Source organism: Choloepus didactylus, chromosome Y (assembly GCF_015220235.1).
Source record: "Choloepus didactylus isolate mChoDid1 chromosome Y, mChoDid1.pri, whole genome shotgun sequence".
Lineage (NCBI taxonomy): Eukaryota > Metazoa > Chordata > Mammalia > Pilosa > Megalonychidae > Choloepus > Choloepus didactylus.
In genome coordinates, this window is record NC_051335.1 from 11,977,486 (window position 1) to 12,002,341 (window position 24,856).

Here is a 24,856-nt window from a genome sequence, read left to right on the forward strand (position 1 = left end):
TAGAAAAGATGATGCCCCTGGGTAGGGAAAAGCATTTTTCCAGATTCACATATATAGCATGGGGATTAGAGAGATGCTGGGTGTAATATAAAGCTGTTATAATCCTCAAAACATCCGGGAGGAGATTTGGGGCTTGTAGGAGGCCACCCGTGTACAGGGAAGGCGATTGTGATGTCCAGGATTGGGTTAGTGCAAGTCCATTTGGAAAGAAAAGTAGCTCAGAGCAATGAGCTGCCACCAAAGGCCACCCTGCATTCAGGACCAGGACAGTCTTTGGATTTCCCAGTCTACTTTGGAGAATGCTCAACCTCTGATTCCATCCCCTCTCAGCAACTCCTTTCCATAAACCTCTCCTGCCCACTCCCCCTGTAGCAGCAGCTTCTCTCAGGGAAGGGTCTGATAAACTCAGGCTAGCTGTAAATGACAAGTGAAATGTCACCTGTCCTTCCCCAGAGCTCCTGCATAATGAGCTCCTGGAAAGGAAGGCCAGGCCAGACCCATTCCTTCCCAAAGAGATCTCTAGCATCAGGAGCCCACAGATGTGTGTGTTGGCAGGGGTGGGGTGGGGGGGAGGTGCAGAGTTTGGAGGGTCAAGCCATATCACCCTCCTTTTTCTGAGGTGGGTCATGACCATTTCTGCAAAGCATGTAGTCAAGAATTGGACCTCCTCTAAGTAGCTGGTGACAGGACAGCTCCTGGGTCAACTGTTTTCAACATGTGTTACCCTTGTTGAAAACTGGTAGTCCTAGATAAAGGGAAATGCTGTTGTGTCCTGGTCCTGTGGGGTCAGAAAAGATATATTTCCTAAATAGAGGGAAACCTCACTACTTACACATGCAGCCTGCCCTGTGAGTCACCTGAATAGCAACCGCAAACTTTTTTTTTTGTCTGAATGGGTTGCAGAGTGGAGCGGATGTAATGAGAACTCTGGACTCTCCCTGAGCTTTGGACCCTCGCTAATCACTGAATGCGTGGGTCAGATGAGGTTGTCAGGAAACCAGGACTACTGAGATGTGACGCAGGCTCCCACCCACCCGTACTCATCTCTGCCAGAAACCTCTAACTGCAGGCCCAGTACACTAAGATACTTTTAGGCCATGGTTTAATAAAAACAACTAGGAGAAACCACAAGTTTGCTCCCCTTTTGCATTCAAAGCGAAGCTCTGTGAAACTAGTTGTTCCCGTTTTGAATGTGGTAAAGCAAAAGAATTTTCCAATTATCAGGGCTGCTTTGTGTTCCCCTGGGACTACACCTTTTACAGTGTCACTGAGACAAAAGATGAGAGAAGCAAATTACCCCTGCTACTTACATTTTTGTAAGAAAATTGTTTTGAGGGACATTTTCTTTGTTATTTTCTTTGGCCCCGAGTAGGGAATAAGTTCATTTTTCTTTTTCTTTCATTGAAATTGGAAACTCTGTCTTTTTAAAGGAAATAGTCTCTACCCAGCTCTGCATTTAAGTTCTCATAGAATACAACCCTGTTTGCCACAGTGGTATGTCAGGACCCCGATGCAGGCCCCTTCCGTGCCCTCCACCCACTGGCAGGCGCGGGGCTGAGGCCACTGTTTAAGCACACTTGCTGACACACTCCAGCAGCTCCATGCGGATGGCAATGCGGATGTGCCAGCCCAGCGGGATCAGTCGTATGAAGCGGGAAATGATAGGGGGCCGCAACAGGTTCTGGACTGTGGAAGTTCGGTCTGAATTTCCATAGAAGACCTAAAGGGAAGGAGGAAATCCTATCACCATCACATCAGGGAAGAGAAAAGGAAGAGTGATTCATGTTGGAAGCTGGCCCCAACTTTGAACTGTAGGTAGAATCTCAGAAAGGGGTTAAAGCCCAGGAAATTTGCTGGCACCCCCCCCTTTCCCCTAAAATATGACCTTGAGGACTGTTGCACCTATATACAAGGGCCATTTCTGGGTCGCTATGTGGGGATATCTAGAACTGCACCATCCAATATGGTAGCTACTAGCTACATATAACTATTTAAATTTAAATGAATTGCGATTAAATAAAAATTCAATTCCCTAGATGCACTCACTACATTTCAAGTGCTCAATGGCCACGTGTGACTAGTGGCTGCCATATTGGACAGCGCAGTGCAACATTTCCATCACTGCAGAAAGTTCGATTGGCCAGAACTGATAGAAAATGCCTTTTGACTTACTGCCAATTTTGGACTTCTGTCCTTTGCATTTTGACAAGAAGTTTTGGAAAAGGACTGTGTTATACTTACGAGGGAAATGGTCCCATGTGCAAAGGAGGAACTCGCTTAAAAATTCTTGAGCAAGCTGTGAAATTGTGAGCCAAAGCTTAAGTGTGTGTCCCTACATCAATACAAATGGCAAGTACTTTTTAGACTTTGAAAAATGTTCCAAAACAACAAAGACATTAAAACAAGAGGGAAGATTCTAGAAGGGAGAGGCCAAGGCCCAGAGAAGGGAGAACAGGTTTTGCTTAGAGTTTTTTTCTGGATGTAACGTAAAATGATGCAGCTGTTGGAACTTAGGTGCAGTGGATGTTTGAATGTATTTCCAAAGAAATCATTCTTTGCACTCTGGAGTTTTAGTGCTCTGCCCAGTGATACCTGAATGTTGCATATCCTTCTAGGAGTATCTCATGAAAAAATGACCTCCTCCATCCACAGAACAAGAAGGCCTTGTTGGCCATGATCTTGGCTCTCTTCCCAGCAACAACGCCCCCACCCTGCTCTCTAAGCCATTTTGTTTGGCCTTGGGCCTGTTCAAGTCAGTAGCCAGGTGAAGAGGAGAAGATGGTACAGGCCGAATTGATAGCACTAGTGCTGAAGTGGAGTGCTTCTTTGCAAAGAACTGCGGAATCTTCAGAAACAGGGCTTGAAAAAGAATTCTAATATCTTTTGGAAAAGCCCAACTAATAACAAAATGAAATAAGATGTCCAAGTTTCAAGATGGTTTTTCCTACTGTGGGCAAAGTCTTTGAAACCTCAACCCATGAATTTCTTGCTGTACAAATTGTCATTAGAGACTACAAAGCCTTCTTATTCTTAGCCGCACACATCAATTTCACTTGACTAAACGGCCAAATTCGGCTGGGGAATTCCTAACACTCAGGTGGAAGGACAGTTAACATTTCCAAACAGGTGAGTTTTTAATTCATTTTTACTCATTGCAAATATATATCATCTATATAATCAAGAGCCTAAGGTGTTCGCTCTGTGTGAACAAGACTTCAGTCCCAGCTCTCAGTGGTTAAAAGGATATAAAATTGCCCAAAGTTTTAATAAGGTTGCATTTCATGTTCTTAAACCAGGACTTTGCATCTGTACTGGTGGAGTCCTTTTAACTGTTTACATAGTTTAGTGGCTAACTTTCTGGGCTGTCAAAAGTTTCCCTGATTGGCACTTGGTCTCCATCAGTAGTAGTAAGTAATGGCCATATCTACATAATTGGACTATTACCTACCTGCATCAGTGACAGATCAAGTCAGACCCACAAGGGATGTTCAATGACCCAGTGAGTTTGGAATACTCCAAATGGCCAGTCTTAATTATTCAAGCAACGATAGGCTGATATGAGAATTCAGACAAATATGTCTTTTACACAAAAGAGTGGCAGCCATTCACAAACAAGCTGCACTAGGCACCAAGGATACAGCAAGGAAAGACACCTGCCTGGCATTGTGGGAAGAAGCACAGATGCCCTACCATGCCGTGGGGTCAACACTCTGACAGGGTGGCTGCAGAGACACAGGGAAGGGAGGGAGTCCAAGAGGCTGTGAGCTGAAGGTGGTTTGGGATGGAGGCCCCACATACCCGGTTGTTGCCAGTCTGGTCCTTGTAATAAATCCAGTTCAGGCTCTCATCGGTCCTGTACTGCATGCTGTACTTGGTCATCCACTCGTCGATGTCACAGCGCCCCTGGGTGAGGATCCCCGAAATCACCTTGACCTCCTTCAGATCTATTTGTAACCACTGTCTGCTGTCCTGGAACTTGGAGAGCCAGGCACACCTGCCGGGAACACCCCCGAATCACCAGGAGCCCTCCCCTGTGAACGCACCAGTAAAGCCAGGAGACGCTGTCTTCCCTTGGGGTGCCAGCACCTGGAGAGCCCCCCAGCAATGCTCAGGCGGTCTGAACTGCGATCCGTTCAGCACCCAGAGACTTGTCTCCAGGACTGTCCAGTCTCTGTTATACTTGACTTGTAGCTCAGTCTCCCTCCCTGCATCTCCGCTTTCCAAAGAAAAATTGCCAGAGTCAACTAATTTGTCAAATAAATGCCTTCAAGTGTGGCTGGAATCTCCTCTGGGGTGTGGTCTGAGCCTATCTTTCATCAAAACATGTAAGCACATGGTTATCAACCCCATTGGCTCTCTTCTCTTTCCATTAGTATCTCCTGGTGTTTCTTTCTCCATAAATCTTTTTTTTTTTTTTAATTTCATCCTCTTCCTACATATCTGAATCTTCTTCTGATGCTGTCATCCATGTCATTCAGGGAGTGTCTACTATGTGCAGAAACTGCATCAAAATATATTTGGAAGGGTTTTTGATCATTGTAAAGCAAGATAACCATTTAAGAATTAAATTTTTTAGCTATATTCCAATATTGTGGAAACCTATGGTTTCCCTTTTGTCTTTTCTTTTATTGAAAATTAATTTCTCAGGACTCAGTCCTTGCCTACCTTCTCTTCTTATTCCAGACTTGCTCCTTGGGTGACTCCTGACTTTTCATTTCCATCTCAGACCTTTCTCCTGAATTCCAAATCTAGATGCCTGGATGCCAACAGTGTCTCAAATGAAACATGTCCAAAATGAACTCCTGACTACCTCCATCCAGTATTCATCTCTCTAAATGGTACCCCCATCCTTCTAGGTGTTCTTGCCAGCCATCTGAGAGCCATCCTTGACCCCTTCCTCTCCATCACCCCAAACATCCAATCCACTTACCTCCAAATATTTCTCAAACTCATCTACTTCTGTCCATCTTCATTGCCACCACTCCAGTCCACGTCACCCTCAACTCTTGCTTAGGTGGCTGCCATCGCTTACTTAGCTAGTCTCCCTGTGTTACTTCCCCCACCCCCAATCAACTCTTCCACACGGGAGCTAGAAAAATTTCCCTAAAACACAAATCTGATTTTGATACTCTCCAACTTAAAAAACTTTTCTCTGGCAGTCTGCTGGTTGTCTCTCAATAACTGTTCTTCCCACCTTCCTCTAGTAAAAGAACACCTGAGTTTTATTTGGGCAATGACCACCCAGGTAAAACTACATTTCCCAGTCGCCATTGCTGTAGGTGGGGCCATCTGACTAAATTTTGGCCAATGGAATATGGCAGAAGTGGCCAATAGGATATGTTTGTATCCTTAAAGGAAAAGTATGCACGCTCTGTTTTTCTCTCTTCTCTCCCTACTGACTGTGGATGTGATGGTGTAGACTAGAACAGCCATCTTGGGCCCCAAGATGGAAGCTTCATGTTAAGGGTGATGGAACAAAAAGAGGAAGTATGTGCCCCTGATACTGTCCAGCTGCAATAGCAACCCTAGATTGCCTAATGAAACTTTTAGATGAGCAAGAAATATACTTCTACATTGGTTAAGTCACTGTAATTTGGGGCTCTTTGTTACAGCAGCACAAACCTGTATTCTAACTAATACACATTCAGAGTGCTCCCATTATCCCTCAAATAAGGACTACAGTCATTAATGTGACTAATAAGACCTTGCACAATCTGACTTCTGCCTACCTCTCCAGCATCGTCTTGTTTGTGCTCTAGCCTTACTGTCCTTTATGTTCTCCATCCATGCCCTTGAGGTGTATTCCCAGTTCAGGGCCTTTGCTCATACTCTGCCCCCTGGCTCTTCCCCTCTCTCACATGGCCAACGTCAAACTTACAGTTAAATATCTTTTCCTTAGAAAGCCTTCCCTGGAGCTTCAGATGGACAAGGTCTTTCTTCCTTCTTTGACTCCCCTGCAACATGCATCACACTTACTAAATAACCATTCGGGTGATCATTTGCTTACAGTCCATCTTCCTCTCTAAAATGAATGCTTCTTGAAGACAGGGACCTCATCTGTCACATTCACTGCAATATCCACAGTACTTGGCACATGTAAGGCACTCACTCACTAGTTGTTGAATAAATAAATGAATTCTGTGCCATTCATTCATTAGAAAAACCTACTTCTTTCAATCACATGGAAAAAAAACAAATCACACACTGCCAGTCCTGCTTACCCAAAACCTTGACTGTTGAGCCGGGCCTTGTTTGCAGTCCACGAAGAATACCAGCCCACATACTGCTCTGAGTTGGAGCAGGTGATCTGGTCTGGTGTAACCTCTCCTGATTCAAAACCCAGGGGTTTATGATATGGGCATTCTGGGAAAAGGAAAAAAAATGCCCATTAAAACACTCATCTCTTGATGCTCAACAAACGTAAGAGGACTGGAATGACCCAACAAACCACCTTATTTGCACTTTGGAAGGTGGAGAATGTTTTACTTGTCAGCCTGCTTCACAGTGGGTGGAGCTGGATCTTCAACCTGTAAACTGCCCACGCCAGAAGAGAATGAAGATTAAGTAAAGGGATTGCCATAGAGACTCACAACGTTTGTAAACTCAAAGGGAAATGGTTCTATGGCAAACTCATGAATGGGGGAAATTTTGAAAAATCCTTCACCTCCACAAGCTTGGAGACCTAAAGACCAAGAGACTCACAGTGAAATACTGTATTTAAATGCCTTGCATCTTTGTTTTCCTCATTAGCAGGTTTAGCCATCTTGCATGATGTCATTGGAGTCCCTGATTGTCTTGGGGCAGCATATGATGCCAACTATAGGCTCAAAACAATGGTGAGAGTATTCTTGGGCAATTGTACATTGAGACTGACTTCCCACTTGTAAATTGCAGTTTTCTCACCAGTCTGATAAAAAATGGATGAAATGTGCCAAAGTGACTGTTGAATAAGGAACAGTCGAAAGAAACTGCTTTTTCCAAATAAGAATAGCCAAAGCTGGTTCTTACATGTTAATTGTCTGCTGCTTCTCATGTACTTCGTCTCACATTAAGAACACTGTCTGGTTACCTGGTCAGAGAATGGCAGCCAAATTGCCAACCCTGTATCCATTCTCCCCTTCTTTTTTTTTTACTAAAGATCCCTAATTTTGTTGGGGGCAGCAATGTGACCAGCTAAAACAACCAGATGTCCCAGCCTCCTTTGCAGATAGAAATGGCCAAGTGACACATTTATGATCAGTGAGATATAAGATGATGTCTGCTGGGGATTTCTCATCAGGTTTTGCTCACTCTGTCCTTCTTCCTGTTGTCTGTAACAGTGACCTGATAGCTGGTGCAATAGTAGCCATATTGCCCCGTGGGGCGTAAGCCCAAGAGAAGTCCAGAGGCCTCAGCCCTGTTATCCTTGAACGACTTCCTACCCTTGTCTTCTTACCATATGAGTCAAACTAAACTTCAGTAAGCCACTATTGCAATCAAACTCAGTTCCTAACTGAATTTCTAGAGAAAACAAGTGATAATCATACGTAAATACATTTTCCAAATTTTCTGATTGTGATATGATAATTCAAAGTTTGGTTTTTTTCCACATGTACATTGGAGTTCAGGTCAAAGGTCTGAACATATTTACTGGAGCATCGTCACCTTTAACAGTAAAACGAGTGCTGAAGTCTTTCTGGAGGATAATTTTTCAAATGTCAATAAAACTAAAAGAAAGTTGCAAGAGCTTGAAGCCATCCCCGAGGCCTCAGAGTACCTGCAGAGACAGTCATGTCCCCTCTCCAGACGCTGAAGACAGTAGGACAGCTTCAGATCTCTGGCTAGGGGAGCTTAATCTTTCTGTCCCAACGCACTAAAGGAATGGCCCCACTAGTACCTGTAGCTCAGTGGGGCTGGGGGAGAGGAGACAGCCTTTATAGTCTGTCGAGTACCCAAGACTTGGGAAGCCTATTAAAATACTGTCTATTCCTGGGAGAGAGAACAGGCACGCTTTATGGGCCACTCACTCATGCCCCATGTGGTCAAATCATCAGGGGAGCTTGTTAAGATGCACTCTCCAGGATCCCAGGTCCAGAGCATCCGTGTTTTAAACAAGCACACTTTCAAAGCACACTTTGGAAACCTTGGCCTGGCAGGAAGGAGGAGCAAGACCCCAGCATCAGTAAGCTGGGTTTCAATTGGGACCGTGTCGTCACTTAACATGTTTTTGAATCTGTAAAATTCTACGTGTGGATGTCTCTAAGGCTCCATCCATCTCTAGCATTTGATGATGGAACCTGCTTTTTTTTTTTTGCTCCAGGGCCACCAGCTCTGAGGGAGAAGGCAGAGGGGAAAAAAAATTCTGTCACTGCCACCCCTAGTCATTTTACTCTCAGCATTTTGCACTTTCTCCCATTTTCCCTCACATCTCTTTTTTCCATTTCTTTCCAAGTAGCTCATCTGACGGTTAAAAGTGGGCTAGAGATCTGGCCAGTGGCAATGGCCATGGAGGCATAACAGGGCTTATCCTGATAGCAAGGAACCTGTTGTTCAGTTGCATTCTAAAGAGCCACTTGCCCAGACACGGATCCTGAACGTATTCTCCTGGGGAGGGGATGATCTCATCCGTCCCCATATTTTTGGCTGGCATCGGGTTGCTGCTGCTGGACTCCCAGACCTCAAACCTTATCCCACTGTCCCCTGATTTTCCAGATGAATGTTTCCACCTGGATGATCCACATATCTTCATGCTCCATTTGTCTAAAACTGCGCCATCCATCGTCAAACCCCTAGGCCTGCTCTAGGTCTCAGGCATTGGCTCTGGCAGCTACCCAGTTGTCTAAACCAGAAACCTAGTGGTTTGACCCAGGATACAGAGCAAAGGCTGTGGAGCGGTGAGCTATAGAAATGTGGATGTTCGGGCTACACCCCCTTAGAGTCTGATTTATTGGTTTGGGATGCAGCCTAGACATCCGGAAAAAGCTGAAGGTGATTGTAGTGTGCAACCAAGGTCAAAAACTGCTTAGAGCCAAGAAGCCCTGGGTTTTGATGTCACTGTAGATGGTGTGAGCCTAAGCAAGCTACTTAACCTCTCTGGGTCTCAGTTTCCTCCTCTATGAAATGGGTGCAATAATAGAACCTGCCTCCATGAGGTTGCTGTGAGATCAAATGAAATAATGTTTGTAGAGTGCTCAGCACAGTGTCTGGCCAAAAAGCAGCAGCTGACATTGGTGTAGTAGGGCAATGCTGCAAGAATATACTGATGTCTTCTTGAGGTTTGCACACCTGTTTTTCTTGTGAAGACTCAGCAGGGAAGAAATCCAACACCCCTCTAGCCCACTCTGGCCTGTCCCCATCCCCCAGCACATCTCCCCAAGAAGGAGGCCAGCTTCATGTTTCTAAAGGTTTGGGCTCTCCTTGCCCCAAGAAGGAATAGGTCACATGTGCGTGCGAGCGCGATGGTGTGCGCCAGAGAGATCTGAGAGAGGAGACACTTTGTTGACGCCGTCTCTCGGGCTTATGGATTCGGAAGGCCGAGGTCACCACAGGAATTACCTAATTCTCCCAGAGGAGGAGGTGGCTGGGGCTCTGGGCTTTGATGGTGAGAGGAGTTGCCGAGCTCAGCGTCGAAGTGGTTCCCCTGCTGGAGCTGAGCCATGGATGCGGCCTGGGAGCCCTGAGCTCTGCCCACTCTCGTGGATCTTGGAACTGAGCTTGGCTCAGAGGGACAGAAGCCACCAATGAGGTGCCTGGCTCCGAGTGGGACCGCGGGCCAGGCAGGGAGCCTGCCGCCCACCTCAGCCTAGGCCCTGTCCCCAGGTGGCCCTTGAAAGGACCTGGGGGGTTTGTGTGATCCAAAGGGGAGAGGAAGGCACTCCAAAAATCCTGTTTTGAGACTCTGGCAGGTCATGACAAGAGCAGACCCAAACTAGATTCTATAGCAAGATAGAAATGTGACATTTCTCACACTGTGTGCTGTGAAGTAAACTCCATTCTGGTGATATTTTTCTTATTTTTTCCTGCCTCCTTCTATCCTCCTTCCACAGTCAATTTAACAGCAGATCCTGTTTATTCATCCAGTAAACACTCTTAAGCCTGTCCCCTTTATGCCTTTCCTACCACCTCTGGCCCGATTTCCTGAAGACCACCTTGTGGTCACCCTGACTCTAGTCTCCTCGCTTGAGCCGGAGGGTTTTCCAGGTCTCTGGGTCACTGCTTCAGGCCATTCAGTGGCTGCTGAGTGCCCTCAGGATGTGAAGTCAAACTAACAAGGCCCTTCAGGCCCGGACCTCATCTCCTAACTTGTGTCCTCTGGAACTCTGGGCTCTGGCCAGCTCCTCCTGCCTGAGCTCCCTTCAGGACCTCAGGCGGCCTGGAGGCCTTCCCATGAGATCGTTTTTAGGCACACTGTTCCCTCTGCCTGTGGCGTGCCTGTCCCCTCCGCTGCCCTTTTACCTGGCCACCTCCACCCCTTCAGATTCCTGCCCACCCTGAGCTGGGCTAGGGGACCCCAAGGCCTCCTGTACTTCTGTCACTTGTCACCCCTCATGGTGAAGATCTCCCTGTCGGCCCCCCTTGTCCGTCTTGCTCACCGTTCTGTTCCCCGAGCAAAGCATTCTGCAAAAGGGGGGCAGGAACAGGAAACAGAGCCCAAGGAGGGAGTACAAGTTGACTGTGGCCCAGAGAACTCCCTCTGGCCTGATCAAAATGAAACAGTAAATTGAGTGCAAACTAGAAAGCAATAGAAGTAACAATGCTGAAGAAATTAAGGGGATCTTTATCAGCTGTACACAGAATACGTCCCTCCCAAGTTGTCTTTCCAATGGAACTTTGTTATTGTAGCTATTAAACCTGTGTCTGTACTCGTTTTACTCTGAAGGCAAAACCTACATCTTTTGTGGCTTATGTGGCTCTTTTGAGCAGTGATTTTATAAGTAGATGGATAAAGGCATATACATAATATGCTGCTAATCCAGGCTCTGAATGTTTCACAGACTAGTGCTTTTTATTCTGTAGATAATTTCTGGGTTTGTAGGCCTGAAGGCCAGGCATGCTTTTGAAGAATGCTAGCCTAAAGAAACACACAGGGAGTTCGGGGACATTCTTGAGAAGACAGTCAAGAGAGACGTGAATATTATTATGCATCTATGATAGACTTGAATATCTATAGGATAATATAGTAGAATGTAGAATAATATTGATAGAAGAATAAACTTGAATATAATAAAGAATATAAAATGAAGGATAAAAGTAAAGCATTAGTGAACCTTTGGATTTCTTCTCCACCTGATTCCCCCTTCCCAGAGTGCCAGGGTAATCTTGGCTCAACTGTGGAAAAGATAGACCTCTTAGTACTTTTAATAGCATTAAGCTGAAATGAGGCGGCCATAATGCAACTAGCCAGTCAGCTTCTGCTCTACGGGTAGGCCTCGGGCGCAACCAAGTTGGTGAGAGCCTTCGGTGCCAGCCAGTGTGCACCTAGGAGCTCTTCCTGGCAGCTCAGAGTGACCCTCCTGTCCTTCTGTACTTTCCAGGGTCATCTTCTCTCCTAAGGCAGGCTCTTGTGGAAGCACTGAATCTCAGAGCCCAGAAAGACCAAACAGCGCCTTTGACATTCCAGTGAAGGACCTGAGACAGTGTGGGGAAGTTCTAGTGAATCTTCTGGAAGGTTATGCTGCCCCAAATCATCTCATTCGTGGAAGAACCAATTAACACCAATGAATCAAGCATGTAACAATCAGGTTGCATTCTTTCCTTTCCAGAAATAAAAATTAAAAAAAAAAAAAAAATGGTGGGGAGAGGAGAGCACTTAAGCTAAAAGAATTTCTAATTTTAGAGCTTCAAGGGCATGGTGACTGTGTAGGGGAGAGAGCTTGGGGACCAGGGTTGTCTTCTCACCCCTTAAATCTTCGTAGGTGACAGTCGGTCTCCAGGGGAGGCCTCATGAGCTTCACAGTTGATTGGCTCAGTGAAGCCAGTCTGCATAAATAATCTCTTTTCAATTTCCCCTTAGAAAAAACTTCCTTGGAATGGAATTCCAAGAGGTCTCAGGTCTCTAGTGAAAAGAACATTTGTGCTAAATTGTCAACTTCTCCAGGGTAGAGATGATGCCTCCATTTCTATCTTGGCACTTGATAAAAGAGGGTGGAATTGAATTACAAGTGGATTATTTCAGAGGGTAGTTTGCTATCGATTGGGCAGTTTGCACCAACATTTAATGGCTGCTAATGCTGTGGAGAGCAGTGGTGTTTCCTGTAAGGAGACTCCTCCTGAATGAAACAGCGCCTCCAGCTTTCCTCACCACGGGCACCCCACTGTTCAGCTCCACCCAAATAGCACAACAAGGCCTAGTTCAGTAACTGCTTTGTAGCCTCTGTCTGTAAAGAGGAAAACAGGAAGTGGATGCCATGGCTTCACTACAGCCCCTGTTACTGTCCACCCCCACCCCCACCCCCATTTGCTATTTCAATGCAAATTTAATGAAATAATGAAGAGAAGCACACACACAGACACACAAACCTGTCCCCTGTGGAGCTATTAGGAGATTATGTAAAGTGAATGAAGTTTCATGGCCCCATCAGAACCCTGGAGAAGAGTGGCAGGGACAGTTTCATGCAAAATAGGCTCTGAGGGTGCCAAGGACTGAGCATTGCAAATATTTGCTGGGACTGCCAAAGCCTCTGAAAACTCCCCTCATTCTCCCCTCAGGTTGTGCTCTTCTGAGGCAGGAAGAAAAGGAACTAAAGGAACTAACCTCTAGTATCCACTACAGTTTACTGGGTACAAGATGCTTTAATGCATCGTCTTACTTATTCCTTAGGGCAGGGGTTGGCAAACTACGGCCTCTGGGCCAAATCTGGCCCGCGACCTATTTTTGTAAATAAAGTTTTATTAGATCACAGCCGTGCACATTCATGTACATATTGTCAATGGCTGCTTCTGCACTACAACAGCAGTGATCCACAAGGCCTCAAATATTTACTGCCTGGCCTTTTGTAGACAAGGTTTGCCAGCCCCTGCCTAAGAGGAAGGCTTTCATGTTAGTCAGGATAGGCTATGTTATGCTGCATAACAGATGGACCAGAAATTTCAGAGGCTTACAGCAAAGATGATTTTTCACTCGGGTGACATCCACCATTGCAGGGCGGGGGGTTCTGTGCCACTTAATTACTTGGGGACCTGGGCTAAAGGAGAAGCCACAGTCTCACCACATGGCTTCTTGTTCTCCACAGCAGGAAAGGAAGAACGGGAGAGTTGAGTACCAGGCCTTCAATGCCTCATTTTGGAAGGGACACTGCTCGCATGGGCTGGCACTGCTCATATGGCACTACCTGATGGCAAGGGGGCTGGGAAATATGGGGAAGCCTGTGGAGATTTGGTGAGAAGTACTTAGGCAGGCAGGTGCTATTACCTCCATTTGGCAGCAGGAGGAGAAATCGGGAGACTCAGGGTTAAGGAGTGATGTAGCCATGACTCCAGCCCAGATCTTTCCCACTTGAAAGCCAGGGCTCTTCTAGAAGCCCATGCTGCCTGCCACTAATTGATTTTTAATGAATCCCATTAATCTCTTATTGAACATTAGGCCCATCTTACCATCTCACCCGGGCTAAGTAGAGATCCCAGAATCTTTCTGATCAATGACATCAGAACAGTTTGTTGCCACATCATCCATGGTGAGAGTTTAAGCTTGGAAGCAACCGGAGCAAGCCCACAGCATAGCCGTTGGGGGGGTCTACCTCGGCTGGGTTGAAGGAAGGAGGAAAATAGGGTGTTCCCAAGGATGTTAAGATCTGGCACCCCAAGGATAGGGGACACTCACCTGGTATGCAGTCTAAGGAGGCGGCCCCCGCAGACCACGGAGCACTGACACCTCCTTGGCAGTCGCACTTGCAAGCTTTGTGGTACCAGGGGTCCTCGCCCTCATCCTGCAGGAACCCAGAGGGGCAGGAGCATCAGAAAAGTCACATTCAAAGGCACCAGTGGTCAGCACCACGGAAAAAGCCTGTTTTCAGAAACCAGGATTACCCATCCAGCCTTGATACACACAGTTGCCGCTCATCTTTGATTCTGAGTGAACAGATTTCTGCCATTGGGGATGATCAGCTCACATTCTCCCAGGCACACCCACGGAGAGGGCGGTGTCTACCTCATCCTAGTCAGCTGCAGGCCTTGAGCCGCAGTCCGGGGCTGGGCTCCTCACATGAAAAGGCCCTGCCTGGATTTGAGATTCCACCACCTGATTTAAGACCCAGTTTTACACCAATCTTGGAACTTGCCCAGATATAATGTGATATTGCCACCACCATGGGGAAAAAAAAAAAAATATATATATATATATATATATATATATATATTTAAGTGATAATCCTATAAATTATTTTTGGCTAGGAAAGAAAATCTTCAAAAACAGCATCCACATACATAAATTCTGGCATTCTTACTGTAACATACCTCAGTAGACGATAATCCCAGTGTGGCTGAGTAAAAGAACAAGAGAGGAAAAATCAGGTTAATCAAAGAAAAAGCAAGTCAATGAAATGATTCATTACACAGAAAAGTAAAATGAAAATAGCCACATGAAAGTTAACAAAGCTACTTTCTGGAAGAAATCAAGCTAAGTAAATATCTGCCAGGAAAAATATTCACAGATGCTGAGAAACTAGGGACAGGAAAATTAAACAGGAAGAATGAGATTATTATTATTATTATTATTATTATTATTACACATTATGGAATTTTGGAAAGTACATTAATAGCGAGGAGGGGGGGAAAGCACCTATTTTTCTTACCACCCAAAGGCAAGACTGTGAACATTTTAGTATAAATCTTTCCAGTCCCTTTTCTATGCATATATTTTTTTCCCAAGTGTTTTACTTTTAAAGAATTGGTAGGATTTATCCTGGTAAAGAAGGAGGCCATCCCAGATACTGGGAAACGGATAAATAAAGACACCGAAGTGAAAAATACCAAGACATAACATTTGAGGATCTCAGAACCAGGAGATTTTGTTCTGATAGATGGAAAAGTGGGAGGTAGTGGCTAGATCCTGTGGGATCTTTTTTTTTAAAGCAGTTTTATTGAAATATATTCACACACCATACAATCCATCCAAAGTGTATAATCAGTGGTTCATGGTACCATCACATAGTTGTGCATTCCTTACCACAATCAATTTTAGAACATTTTCATTACTCCAAAAAAACCTTGAAATCATCCCATACCCCTTACCCCCTTATCCCCTTATTCCCCCTCCCCCATTATTGACCCTTAGCATTGGTGTGGTACATTTGTTAGGGTTGATGAAAGAACATTAAAATATTACTGTTATCTATAGTCCATAGTTTGCAATAGAGTGGTATATGGGAAAAATGTGCATAGTTTTTTAACATATTTGAGATCCTACTATCAACACTGAGCTTTCCCCTTTGCTTTTTAACCTTTCTTCATCATCAGTCCTAGTGCCTGCCCAGTTTGCATTGAGGAGTTGGTCCCCGGGGACTTAACCATTGCCCCATCCTGGCACCTTTAGGTTATTCAGGATCAGGACATTGTTTAGAAATTCTTCTTTTCAGCTTGTCTCCTACAAACAGGAAATATGAACCACAGTCACAGTATCAAGCATGTGGGAGAATTGGAAGGATGCAAAATTTAACATAAAATTAACATAGAAGTTTATCTTCACGGAAGTAGGAAGAAAAAAATGAATGCACAATTGAATGGGAAAAGAGTTTGTATATATTAGCATAAACTGATTGCTTAAAGCTGCACTGTCCAGTACAGTAGCTGCTAGCCCCCTGAGGCTACTTAAACTTAAATTAAGGTTAAGAAAATTAAAAACTCAATTCCTCAGTCACACCAGCCACATTTCAAGTACCAAATAGCCACATGGGGCTCATGGCTGACGTACTGGACAGAACAGATACATAACATTTCCAACATCGCAGAAAGTTCTACCAGACAGTGCTGGTTTAAGGCACCAGAGCTCCATTTCCAAAGAAACGGATGCCTTTATTTATTTTTTTATTATAAAAGCAAAATACTCTGCTTACCTACTTTCCTATTTAAAAAGTGATTCTAACAGCCATGAAAAAATTCCAGATTGTTTCAGAGGGTAAAGGAATAGCCTCGTCTTTTTTTGTCCCAATTATAAAAGCTAGCTCTTTCCAGTTGTGGCTGCATGTAAATAAATGATATGTATTTACCCCTTCAACAAACACTTTTGCATGTCCTTTGTGAGCCCAGCACTGCACTCAAGCCTGGGCCTTCTGACATGGAAACCACTCTGCCTGCAAGGAGCTCGAGGACCTCTGAGAGGGCAGACCACTGCATGGTGCCCGCGGTGAGTACCTGGGTGGGTTCTGCGTGGGCTGCCATGACAGTTCAGAAGGGACAGAGCTTTAAGCCTGGGAGGACACAAGGTGACCCCACGGCCACCAAGCCACCATCTCTCCTAGGCCCTTGTTCCCCTGGTTATTCATTCCTACAGACCCCCGGTCCACCCACTATGGGCAGCATTGATCCTCTCAGGCAGCAGTGATGGTTAGCAGGCGCTATCTTGGTAGGAGACCACCACAGTACTGCAATAGTGCCCAGCCCTGTGCTGGCAAAGGGAGTTACAACTTCTTATTTTCAAATCCAACACCGACTCTTCCCAACACTGAGCAGAACGTCTTCACACTGCAGTGCTGGATGCTGTTGGTTCCTCCTGTCTGTCTTTAACTTCCATAATGCTGATCACCTGGTTCTTCTTCCACCACTCTGAATACTCCTTCTCAGTCTCCTTTGAGAGCTCTGCTGCTTCTATCTACCCCATAAATGTTACTAAACCCAAGGCTCCAACTCTTGCGTTGAATGGCTTATTGGATATCTCTGCGTGAATGTCTCTTACTACCCAAAACTGGACCTAGCTAAGTGTTGGTAAGGTGGTGGATCAACTTAAGCTCTCATATGTGGCTGGTGGGGGTATAAGTTAGTATAACCTCTTTGGAAAACTGTTTGGCAGTTTATACTATGGCTTAACGTATACATGCCCCATGACCCAGAAATTCCACTCCTAAGTATTTACCCTCCAGAAGGGCACACATATGTCCTCCCAAAAGAGACCCAAGGTATACTAGCTTATTCATAGCAGCAGTATTTATAGTAGCCCCAACTGGAAACACTCCTATGTCCGTCAAGAGTAGAATGACAACATTGTGCTGTATTCACAAAATGGAACACTATATTGCAATGAGAATGGACAATCTGCCACCAAATGCCAAAGTATGGATGCATTTCACAAAGAATGTTGACTGAGAGGAGTCAGAAAGATGCTAGAGCAGATATACCATACAAATCCATTGGAAATATACAAAGATACAGGCAAAAGTAATCTATGCTGTTAGATACCAGGATACTGGTTACACATGGATCAGGAGCTGGAGGGGAAAGCACAAGACATGTTCTGTTGCTTGAGCTGGGTGCTGGTTGCCCAGGTGTGTTCAGTTGTGAAAATTCACTGAGCTGTACGCTATGTACTCTTCTGTGTGTGTATTGTACTTAAGTACAATATGTATATTATACTTCAGTACATTTTTTAATGGAGTTCATTCTCTCCTTCCCCAGACCTGTTCTTGCCCCTTCTCTATTTCTTATGCTGCTGATTGCCTCTGCCATTCCCCTGCCACCCCACCCAGAGACCTGGGACTTGTCCCACACTCTTCTTTCCCTAAACCCCCCACATTCAAAGGACTTTCACCACTGGGCTTTCTCCCCTTTCTGTCCCCACTGCCACTGCCTGGATTTAGGCCCCCACCCTCTCTCCCCTGCTAATGAGAGATGTCGCCTCCTCTGTCCCCCATGCTGCCAATGGGTTAAAACGCAAACCTGGTCGTGTCACTCTCCTGCTCAAAATCTTTTGATGGGTCCCAGTTTCGGTTTGCTAAAGGCGCTGATATGCAATATACCAGAAAATGGGTTGACTTTTAACAACGGGGATTTATTAAGTTACAAGTTACAATTCTAAGGCCATGAAAATGTCCAAATTAAGGCATCAACAAGAGGATAACTTCTCTGAAGAACAGCTGCTGGCATTCGGGGTTCCTCTGTCAGATGGGAAGGCACATGGTGATGTCTGCTGGTCCCTCTCTCCTAGGTTCTGGTTTCAATGGTTTTCTCTCTCAGCTCCTGTGAGTCCTTGCTTATTTCTCCCAGGGTATTTCTCGCTCAGCTCTCTGGGTTTTTACTGTCTTTTATCCTCTTCACAAAGGACTCCAGTAGAGGATTAAGACCCACCTTGAATGGGCCGGGTCACAGCTCAATTGAAATAGCCTAATCCTCAAAAGGTCCCACCCACAGTGGGTCTACCCCCACAAGAATGGATTAAAAGAACATGCTCTTTTCTGAGGTATATAACACATTCAAACCAGCACAGTCCCATTGCCAAAGAGTGAGGGAGCCAAGGCCTGAGTTCTACCTCTGACATTTATTAGCTGCATGACCTCATCTCTCCATTTCCTCATCCCTAATCCAGGTATAGTAAAAATGTGTCCTTCAAGGGATTGCTGTGAGCCGCCCCCTGCTTACCTTTCCAAATGGATCTTTCGCACTCTATACTACTTACATTTCCTTAAATGTTCCAGGCTGTTCCATGTCTCCTCCATGCCTTTGTCCACTCATTCTCTTTGCCTCAAATGCTGCCCCCCACCCAATCCCTGCAACTTCCCCTTCTCTACAGAGACTTTTCCTGTCTCCCCAGGTAGAACCCTCCAGTTGTTCTCGCCTTTATGTTCCACCTCTTTCTTATCTGCAGGTTTATCTAAGCACCTATATGATTATAGAAGTTGATAAAAAGATAACTGATAATGCCCTACACAAAAGCATTCATTCATTCAACTAATATTTACTGAGCCTCTACTGTATTCCAGGCCCAACATTAGGTGCTGGGGTTACAGCAATAAACCAAACAGGAAAAACACCCGACTCATAGTTTATAGTCTTGTGGGGGAGGGGGATAATAAAAGAAAGAAAGAATGAAATATATAGTATGTAAAATGATGGCATATAAAGCACGGAAGTGGGGAAACAGGGAGAGGTACTTTTAGGCTTAGAGAAGACCTCACTAAAAAGGAGATGTTGGAACAAGACCTGAGGGAGGTGAGACACCTGGGATAAAAGCATTCTGGGCAGAGGGAATAACTAGTGCAAAGGACTGTGAGGTGGGCATATGCTTGGCATATTTTCAGACTAGCAAAGAGACCCTCAGGCTGGAGCCAGTGAATAAAGAGTTTGGGGAGTGGAGGGGGGGGTAGAGAGGGGAGGTAGGTCGTACAAGGCCTTGTGGGCCACCATGAGCACTTTGGCATTCACCCTGGGTGGAACATTGGAGGAGTGGAGGAGGGACATGATCTGACTGTGTCTTAAAAGGCTGCCTCTGGCTGCTGGGGTGGAAGCAGGTCTGGTTGGGAGGCGAGTGCATCCAGTCATCCAGGAGAGATGATGGGTACTTAGACTGAGGTGGTGGTAGTGGAGGTGATGAGAAGTGGCTGGCTACTGACCGTATTCAGAAGGGAGTGCCAGTGAAATTTGCTGGCAGATCATATATGGAGTATTGTGCTAGTTTGGATATATTATGTCCTGCCAAAAGCCATATTCTTTGATGCAGTCTTGTGGGGGCAGATGTATTAGTGTTGATTAAATTGGAGTCCTTTGAGTGTTTCCGTGGAGATGTGACTCAATCAACTGTGAGTGAAATGTTTGATTGGATAATTTCCATGGAGGTGTTACCCCGCCCATTCAGGGTGGGTGTTAATTGGATCACTGGAGTCCTGTAAAGGAATTCCTAGACAGAAGGACCTCAGAGCAACTGAGAGTGACATTTTGAAGAGGAGCTGCAGGTAAAAGAGGACAAAACACCCAAAGAGCAACATTTTGGAGAACGCCATTTTGAAACACAACTGGGGAGCAAGAGGACGCCAGCCACGTGCCTTCTGAGCTAACAGAGGTTTTCCAGATGCCAATAGCCATCCTTCAATGAAGGTACCCTATTGTTGATGCCTTACCTTGGACACTTTTATGGCCTTAAGACTGTAACTTTGTAACCAAATAAACCCCCTTTATAAAAGCCAATTCATTTCTGGTGTTTTGCATCCTGGCAGCATTAGCAAACTGGAACAAGTATGAAAGAAAGAGAGGCTTGAGAACTGAGCAACTGGGAGGATAGAGCTGCCTGCCATTTACTGAGGTGGAGAAGGTTCCAGGGGAGCAGGGATTTTGAGGGGTGGAATGGGGCTGTTCCATTTGGAACCTATTCAGTTTGAGAGGCCTATGGGACACCCAAGTATTGAGGTTGAGTGGGCAGCTGGGAAAGCCTCTAAAGGCTGGGTGGCACCCTGCACTCATAGCAGTTAATGCTTACAGGTACCCACATCCTCAGTCCCATAGCTGTTCACCATGAATTGCAAAACAGATGACTAATTACTATCTAGAGAACTTGGGGACTGGTTGATCCAGAAGGCTCTCCACCCTATTCCCCATCTCAAAAGAAGCTGGCAATGGCTGAAAGGCAGGTCCTGAGAGGCCCTTTCAGTTGGGCCACTGTTGACATCGATTATGCCAAGACCCTCTTTTTCAGACCAAAGGTGAGGGGCCTTGGTCGCTGACAGTGTGGCCTTAATAATCGCATGGATTTGGCCCAGCGCCTGTGTCTGTCACTGAAGAGGAGTCTAGTCAGCTGCAACTGAGCAAACGCAGAGTTCAAGTGAGGCTCAGCTATCCCTTCTAACCTCCCCCGCCTTCAGGGCCTTTTGCACTGCGCAGTGTCCCCTAGCGGGACCTGGAGAAATTTCCACATTTCTGCAGAAACAAAGCCGAAGGCAAAGAGAAAAGGGCAGGGTGGGGGTGGAGGTCTCTCAGTGGCTGTCTACCTGTGGAGGGGAAGAAGGCCTAAGACCGTGGCCTGGTTTTGGGGCCAATTCCTGTGCAAAATCAGAAGTTGAGCTGATTTCTCAGGTGCTTTTTTTTTTTTTAACTCCCGGGCTCCCCTCCCCAGAAAGCATTTGTCTGTAGGCAGCCTTGGGTTCCAAGGAGCCATATCCTTATGGAAATGAGCAGAGAAAGAAGGAATAATAAGCATTTTACAGGAAAAGCTGTTGCCAAGGGAACAGCAACGTGGCTGCTGTAACACCCCCACCCCCACCCCAAATGATTTACTCATCCCTCAAAACTGGAAAACCAAAGCAAAAGTATTTTTGACTATGAGAAAAGAGGAGAAAAATGTCAGCTTTTAAAGAAATAGTCAGGGATTTAGATAACGTGGTTGCACATTTCTTGGCCTGTTCGGATTGTGTTTGTGATTCCGCCACATGATATATGTCTCCAATATAACATTTGGGGTGCTGCCACTCACCGATCTTAGATACATGCTCTATGGGATCATTCTGCCCTTTCACCCAAGCGCCAATCCATGGGGAAATCCTTGTTACCACAGCAAGAAAATTCAAGGCAAGTCTGAGTCTCAAAATGTACCTTGCAAGTGCGAGAGGAAAAGTGTGCATTAGACACACCTACGGAAAACTATTTTCGTCTTTCTGACTGGATTTCACTAGACACAGAGCTTTCCTCCCCATGGAAACAGATGAAGCCGAGGAGAAAAGTTTAAAATTATGAATGATAACTATCTGTAGCCAGCTTCCAATCCAATCTACTTGAGAAATAATAGGACACAGGTTAAAAACAGCAGCTGGAATGATGTCCTTCACATGGAGAAGAAAGAAGAAAATTGCTTCATGTGTGAAAGTGTTACTATTTTAGGGAACAGGCATATTCATGGGTAAATCTGCTTTCCGTACATGTACATGCTACAACATGGATAAACCTCAAAAACATTATGCTAAGTGACAGACAAAAGACCACATGTTGTATGATTCCATTTATATGAAATGTCTAGAAAAGTCAAATCCATAGAAAGAAAGCAGATTAGTGGTTGCCATACAGTGGGTGTATGACTGCTAAATGGGTGTGGGGTTCCCTTTTGAGGTGATAAAAATGTTCTGGAATTAGAGAGTGGTGATGGTTGCACAACCTTGCGAGTATACTAAAAAATCACTAAATTTTGCACTTAAAATGGGTCAATTGTGTGGTATGTAAATTACATCTAAATAAAGCTGCTTTTAAAAAAATTCTGCTATCCCTAGGTGGTTGATACACCGCAGAAGGGGCACACTCCCCTGTAAGATGAGGCTTGGTGATTTTTTTGTTTTTGTATAATAAATGTGACCAAGTAATGGACTAATATATTTTAATGAAATAGATGTTTTAAAAATCATCCTTGGTGTTTAATCCAAAACGTACAACGTAAGATAAATAGGAGCATGCTTCAGTGATAAAACATAGGTATTGCTTTACTGTGATGATTTGCACATTCACAAATGAACCCTCATCTAATACATAAGTGAAGTTAATCCATTTACCTTATTTCACTGTGATGAGGAACCACTGCCACCACGGAATGGAAACAGCCAAGAGTAAATCAGACAAGGAGGCTTTGTCTCGAGGTTCCCATTTGTGCAAGGGAATATACCTTCTCCTTGTGTGGTTCCCATTTGTGCAAGGGAATATACCTTCTCCTTGTGTGTTGACCTTATCTCTCCATCTCAATTGTAAGCTGCTGAAGTGCAGGGATTGGGTCCTGTATTTTTTCTCTGTCCCCTGTAGCATCCCTCTGGCTCGGGGTTGAGTGCACAGTAGGTCACCAAGGAACAAGGGCCATTTTTGGTTGCCTGGTTTCCTTTCAATCAGTGTGAGGGTGGAAGGGCTGGGTTAGGTGGACAAGAAAACTTAAGCTTCCCAAGCCTTCCCACTGGACCACATTCCATCCCACCTGGACGGATGCTATTCTCTTTTCTTTGTGGCAATGTCTGGAGCTCTCCAGCCAAGCACAAAGATGAGGGAGCTATAGAAAAAGGAAAGAATTCTTTGCTCTGTGCCTTCCGGCAGAGTGTCTTTTATTACTGATAGCAACTGAAAAGAAGTGTAGCTTTAATGGGTGGGTCTAATTTAAAAATGGGTTGGTAAACTTTTATAGGATTTCTTCCCACTTTGGGATTACAGAACAGGGTTGTTAGACTCAGCACTGTGAAAGGGACAAGTATCTGTTTTGTGTGTTGAATTCTTTATAATGTTTGGCCCATAGCAGGCACTTCGGGATAGATTCTTGAATAATGAATGAAGTCATGAATGAATGAATGAATGAATGAATGGATCTCAATGCAAATCACAAAGAAGAGAAATCTGAGGGTGAGCCCTGTAGATATCTGAGAACCAGGGGTATTTGGATCTACACCCTGCATGGCTCTGTTTACATTTTCTTGTTCAGGAAAGGGTGAGGAGTAAAGGAAAAAACAAACAAAATCAAAAGCATCTTAAAGAATTAAGAGTTACTGGGACAAGGTGCTGGCTCTTAATTGCAAAAAAGAAAAAAGGGGCCATTGGTTTAAATGATCCCTACTTAGAAATATATTTTGCAGTTTGAAAAAATGACCTTGGGTTTATATTTCCACCAGTCTTTCAGGATACTGAGAAATGTGACTAAATAACAAAAGTTCCTTTAATTTTTTTTTACTCTATACTCTATCAATAAAATAGAATGATGGGGTAGAAAGGAGAAGGATTTAAACTAGGAATTCGGACTCTCCTTGTCAGTCACGTCTATTTACCTTGTGAGGTCATTTGCATAGGGGAGAGGCCCCGCTCTCCTCATCTATCTCCTGTAACACATCAATACAAGATGCCCAAGAACTAGACATTCAACCAATTCCTAATATCTGGAATGAACCTAAAAAGAGAAATTCTGAGTTGATGGGTACTTTAGAGGTAAGGGAGGCATGAAAGAGTATTACTTCAAAGATTGAGAAAGAATGTAAAAATTGAATTTGAATGAACATGAGATTAGCCTTTAATTTTTCCTTATTTAAGCATGTCACTTCCACCAGGCCATACTTAGACATTTAAACATCATTACTGAGTGAATTGAGGCCTTGGGGGTGCCTGACTCTGTGTTGGATTGTGCTTTTTATTAGAGTTCAGTGGTATTCGGCATGTTATGTTAATCCATATTTAAACTAGGGTGACCTTACATCCCGATTTGCCCAGGACAGTTCTGGTTTACACCTGTTGTCCCAGCAGAATTATTAATAGCATCCTCTTCCACCTTGGAAAGCATTCCAGTTTGGAAGATTAAATTATACAATCACTCTAACTTTGATACCTAAAAAATGTCAAGGATCTGCCAAATTTTCTTATTAATTATTGCAATTTATGGCTCTTTTATACAGTTCCCAAGACCCTTCCTTCTTTCTTTCCTATTATGAGCATCGTTTCAACTTAGAAGGCTCCTCACACAACCAGAAAGCTAGTGGCAAGTCAGAGACCCTCATCCACGCAAATAAAATTGTTAATTCATAACATTAATTAAATAACATGCTGCTAGTTAATAATTCTCCTTATTAATTAAGCTGTATTTCTATTCATTAATTATATTGTTAATTAAACTATAGTATTAACTATTTATTTAATGCTAAGGGTTGACTAGCACATACCTTCATAGCCAAAGAGAAGGAATAACAAGAAGCCTCCTATCTTGCGTGGCATCTTCCCCTTGTCCTTGGCGGCAGCTCGTCCTTACTGAAGTGGAGAACTTCCCCAGGAGTGAGAGATGGGAGATTAACTTGAGCACTGGCCTCATTAAGCATTTTATTCCATTTAGTTCTTAGGGCTTTGGCTGAGCCCCATCAAGTTAACCCACATAGTCACCTGCCTCAACAGGGAAGTCTCAGAGAAGACACTAAGGGCAGCTGAGGTGGGCTTAGCAAAGGAAGATATGGGTTTTATTCTATCTTTT

The 24,856-nt window shown here is 44.6% G+C and overlaps 1 protein-coding gene across 1 annotated transcript; it reads right to left on the bottom strand.

Moving 5' to 3' along the window:
* Window positions 1-1,524: 1,524 nt before the first annotated feature.
* Window positions 1,525-24,606, bottom strand: RS1 (retinoschisin 1). Its single transcript, XM_037822699.1, has 6 exons — window positions 24,555-24,606; window positions 14,431-14,456; window positions 13,799-13,904; window positions 6,222-6,363; window positions 3,799-3,994; window positions 1,525-1,720 (listed from the first exon to the last, which is right to left on the bottom strand). The coding sequence occupies exons 1-6, from the start codon at window positions 24,604-24,606 to the stop codon at window positions 1,568-1,570; spliced, it is 675 nt and encodes a 224-aa protein (XP_037678627.1). The 3' UTR covers window positions 1,525-1,567.
* Between the last annotated feature and the right edge of the window lie 250 nt (window positions 24,607-24,856).

What these genes read in the sequence shown, in the direction of transcription:
- RS1 (XM_037822699.1), bottom strand. Translation starts at nt 24,606, where the DNA reads ATGCCACGCAAGATAGGAGGCTTCTTGTTATTCCTTCTCTTTGGCTAT. An exon ending in CTCAACAGTCAAGGTTTTGG is followed by an intron (nt 3,995 to 6,221) that starts GTAAGCAGGACT and finishes TGTTCCCGGCAG; the next exon opens with GTGTGCCTGGCTCTCCAAGT. An exon ending in ACCAGACTGGCAACAACCGG is followed by an intron (nt 1,721 to 3,798) that starts GTATGTGGGGCC and finishes CCTTCCCTTTAG; the next exon opens with GTCTTCTATGGAAATTCAGA.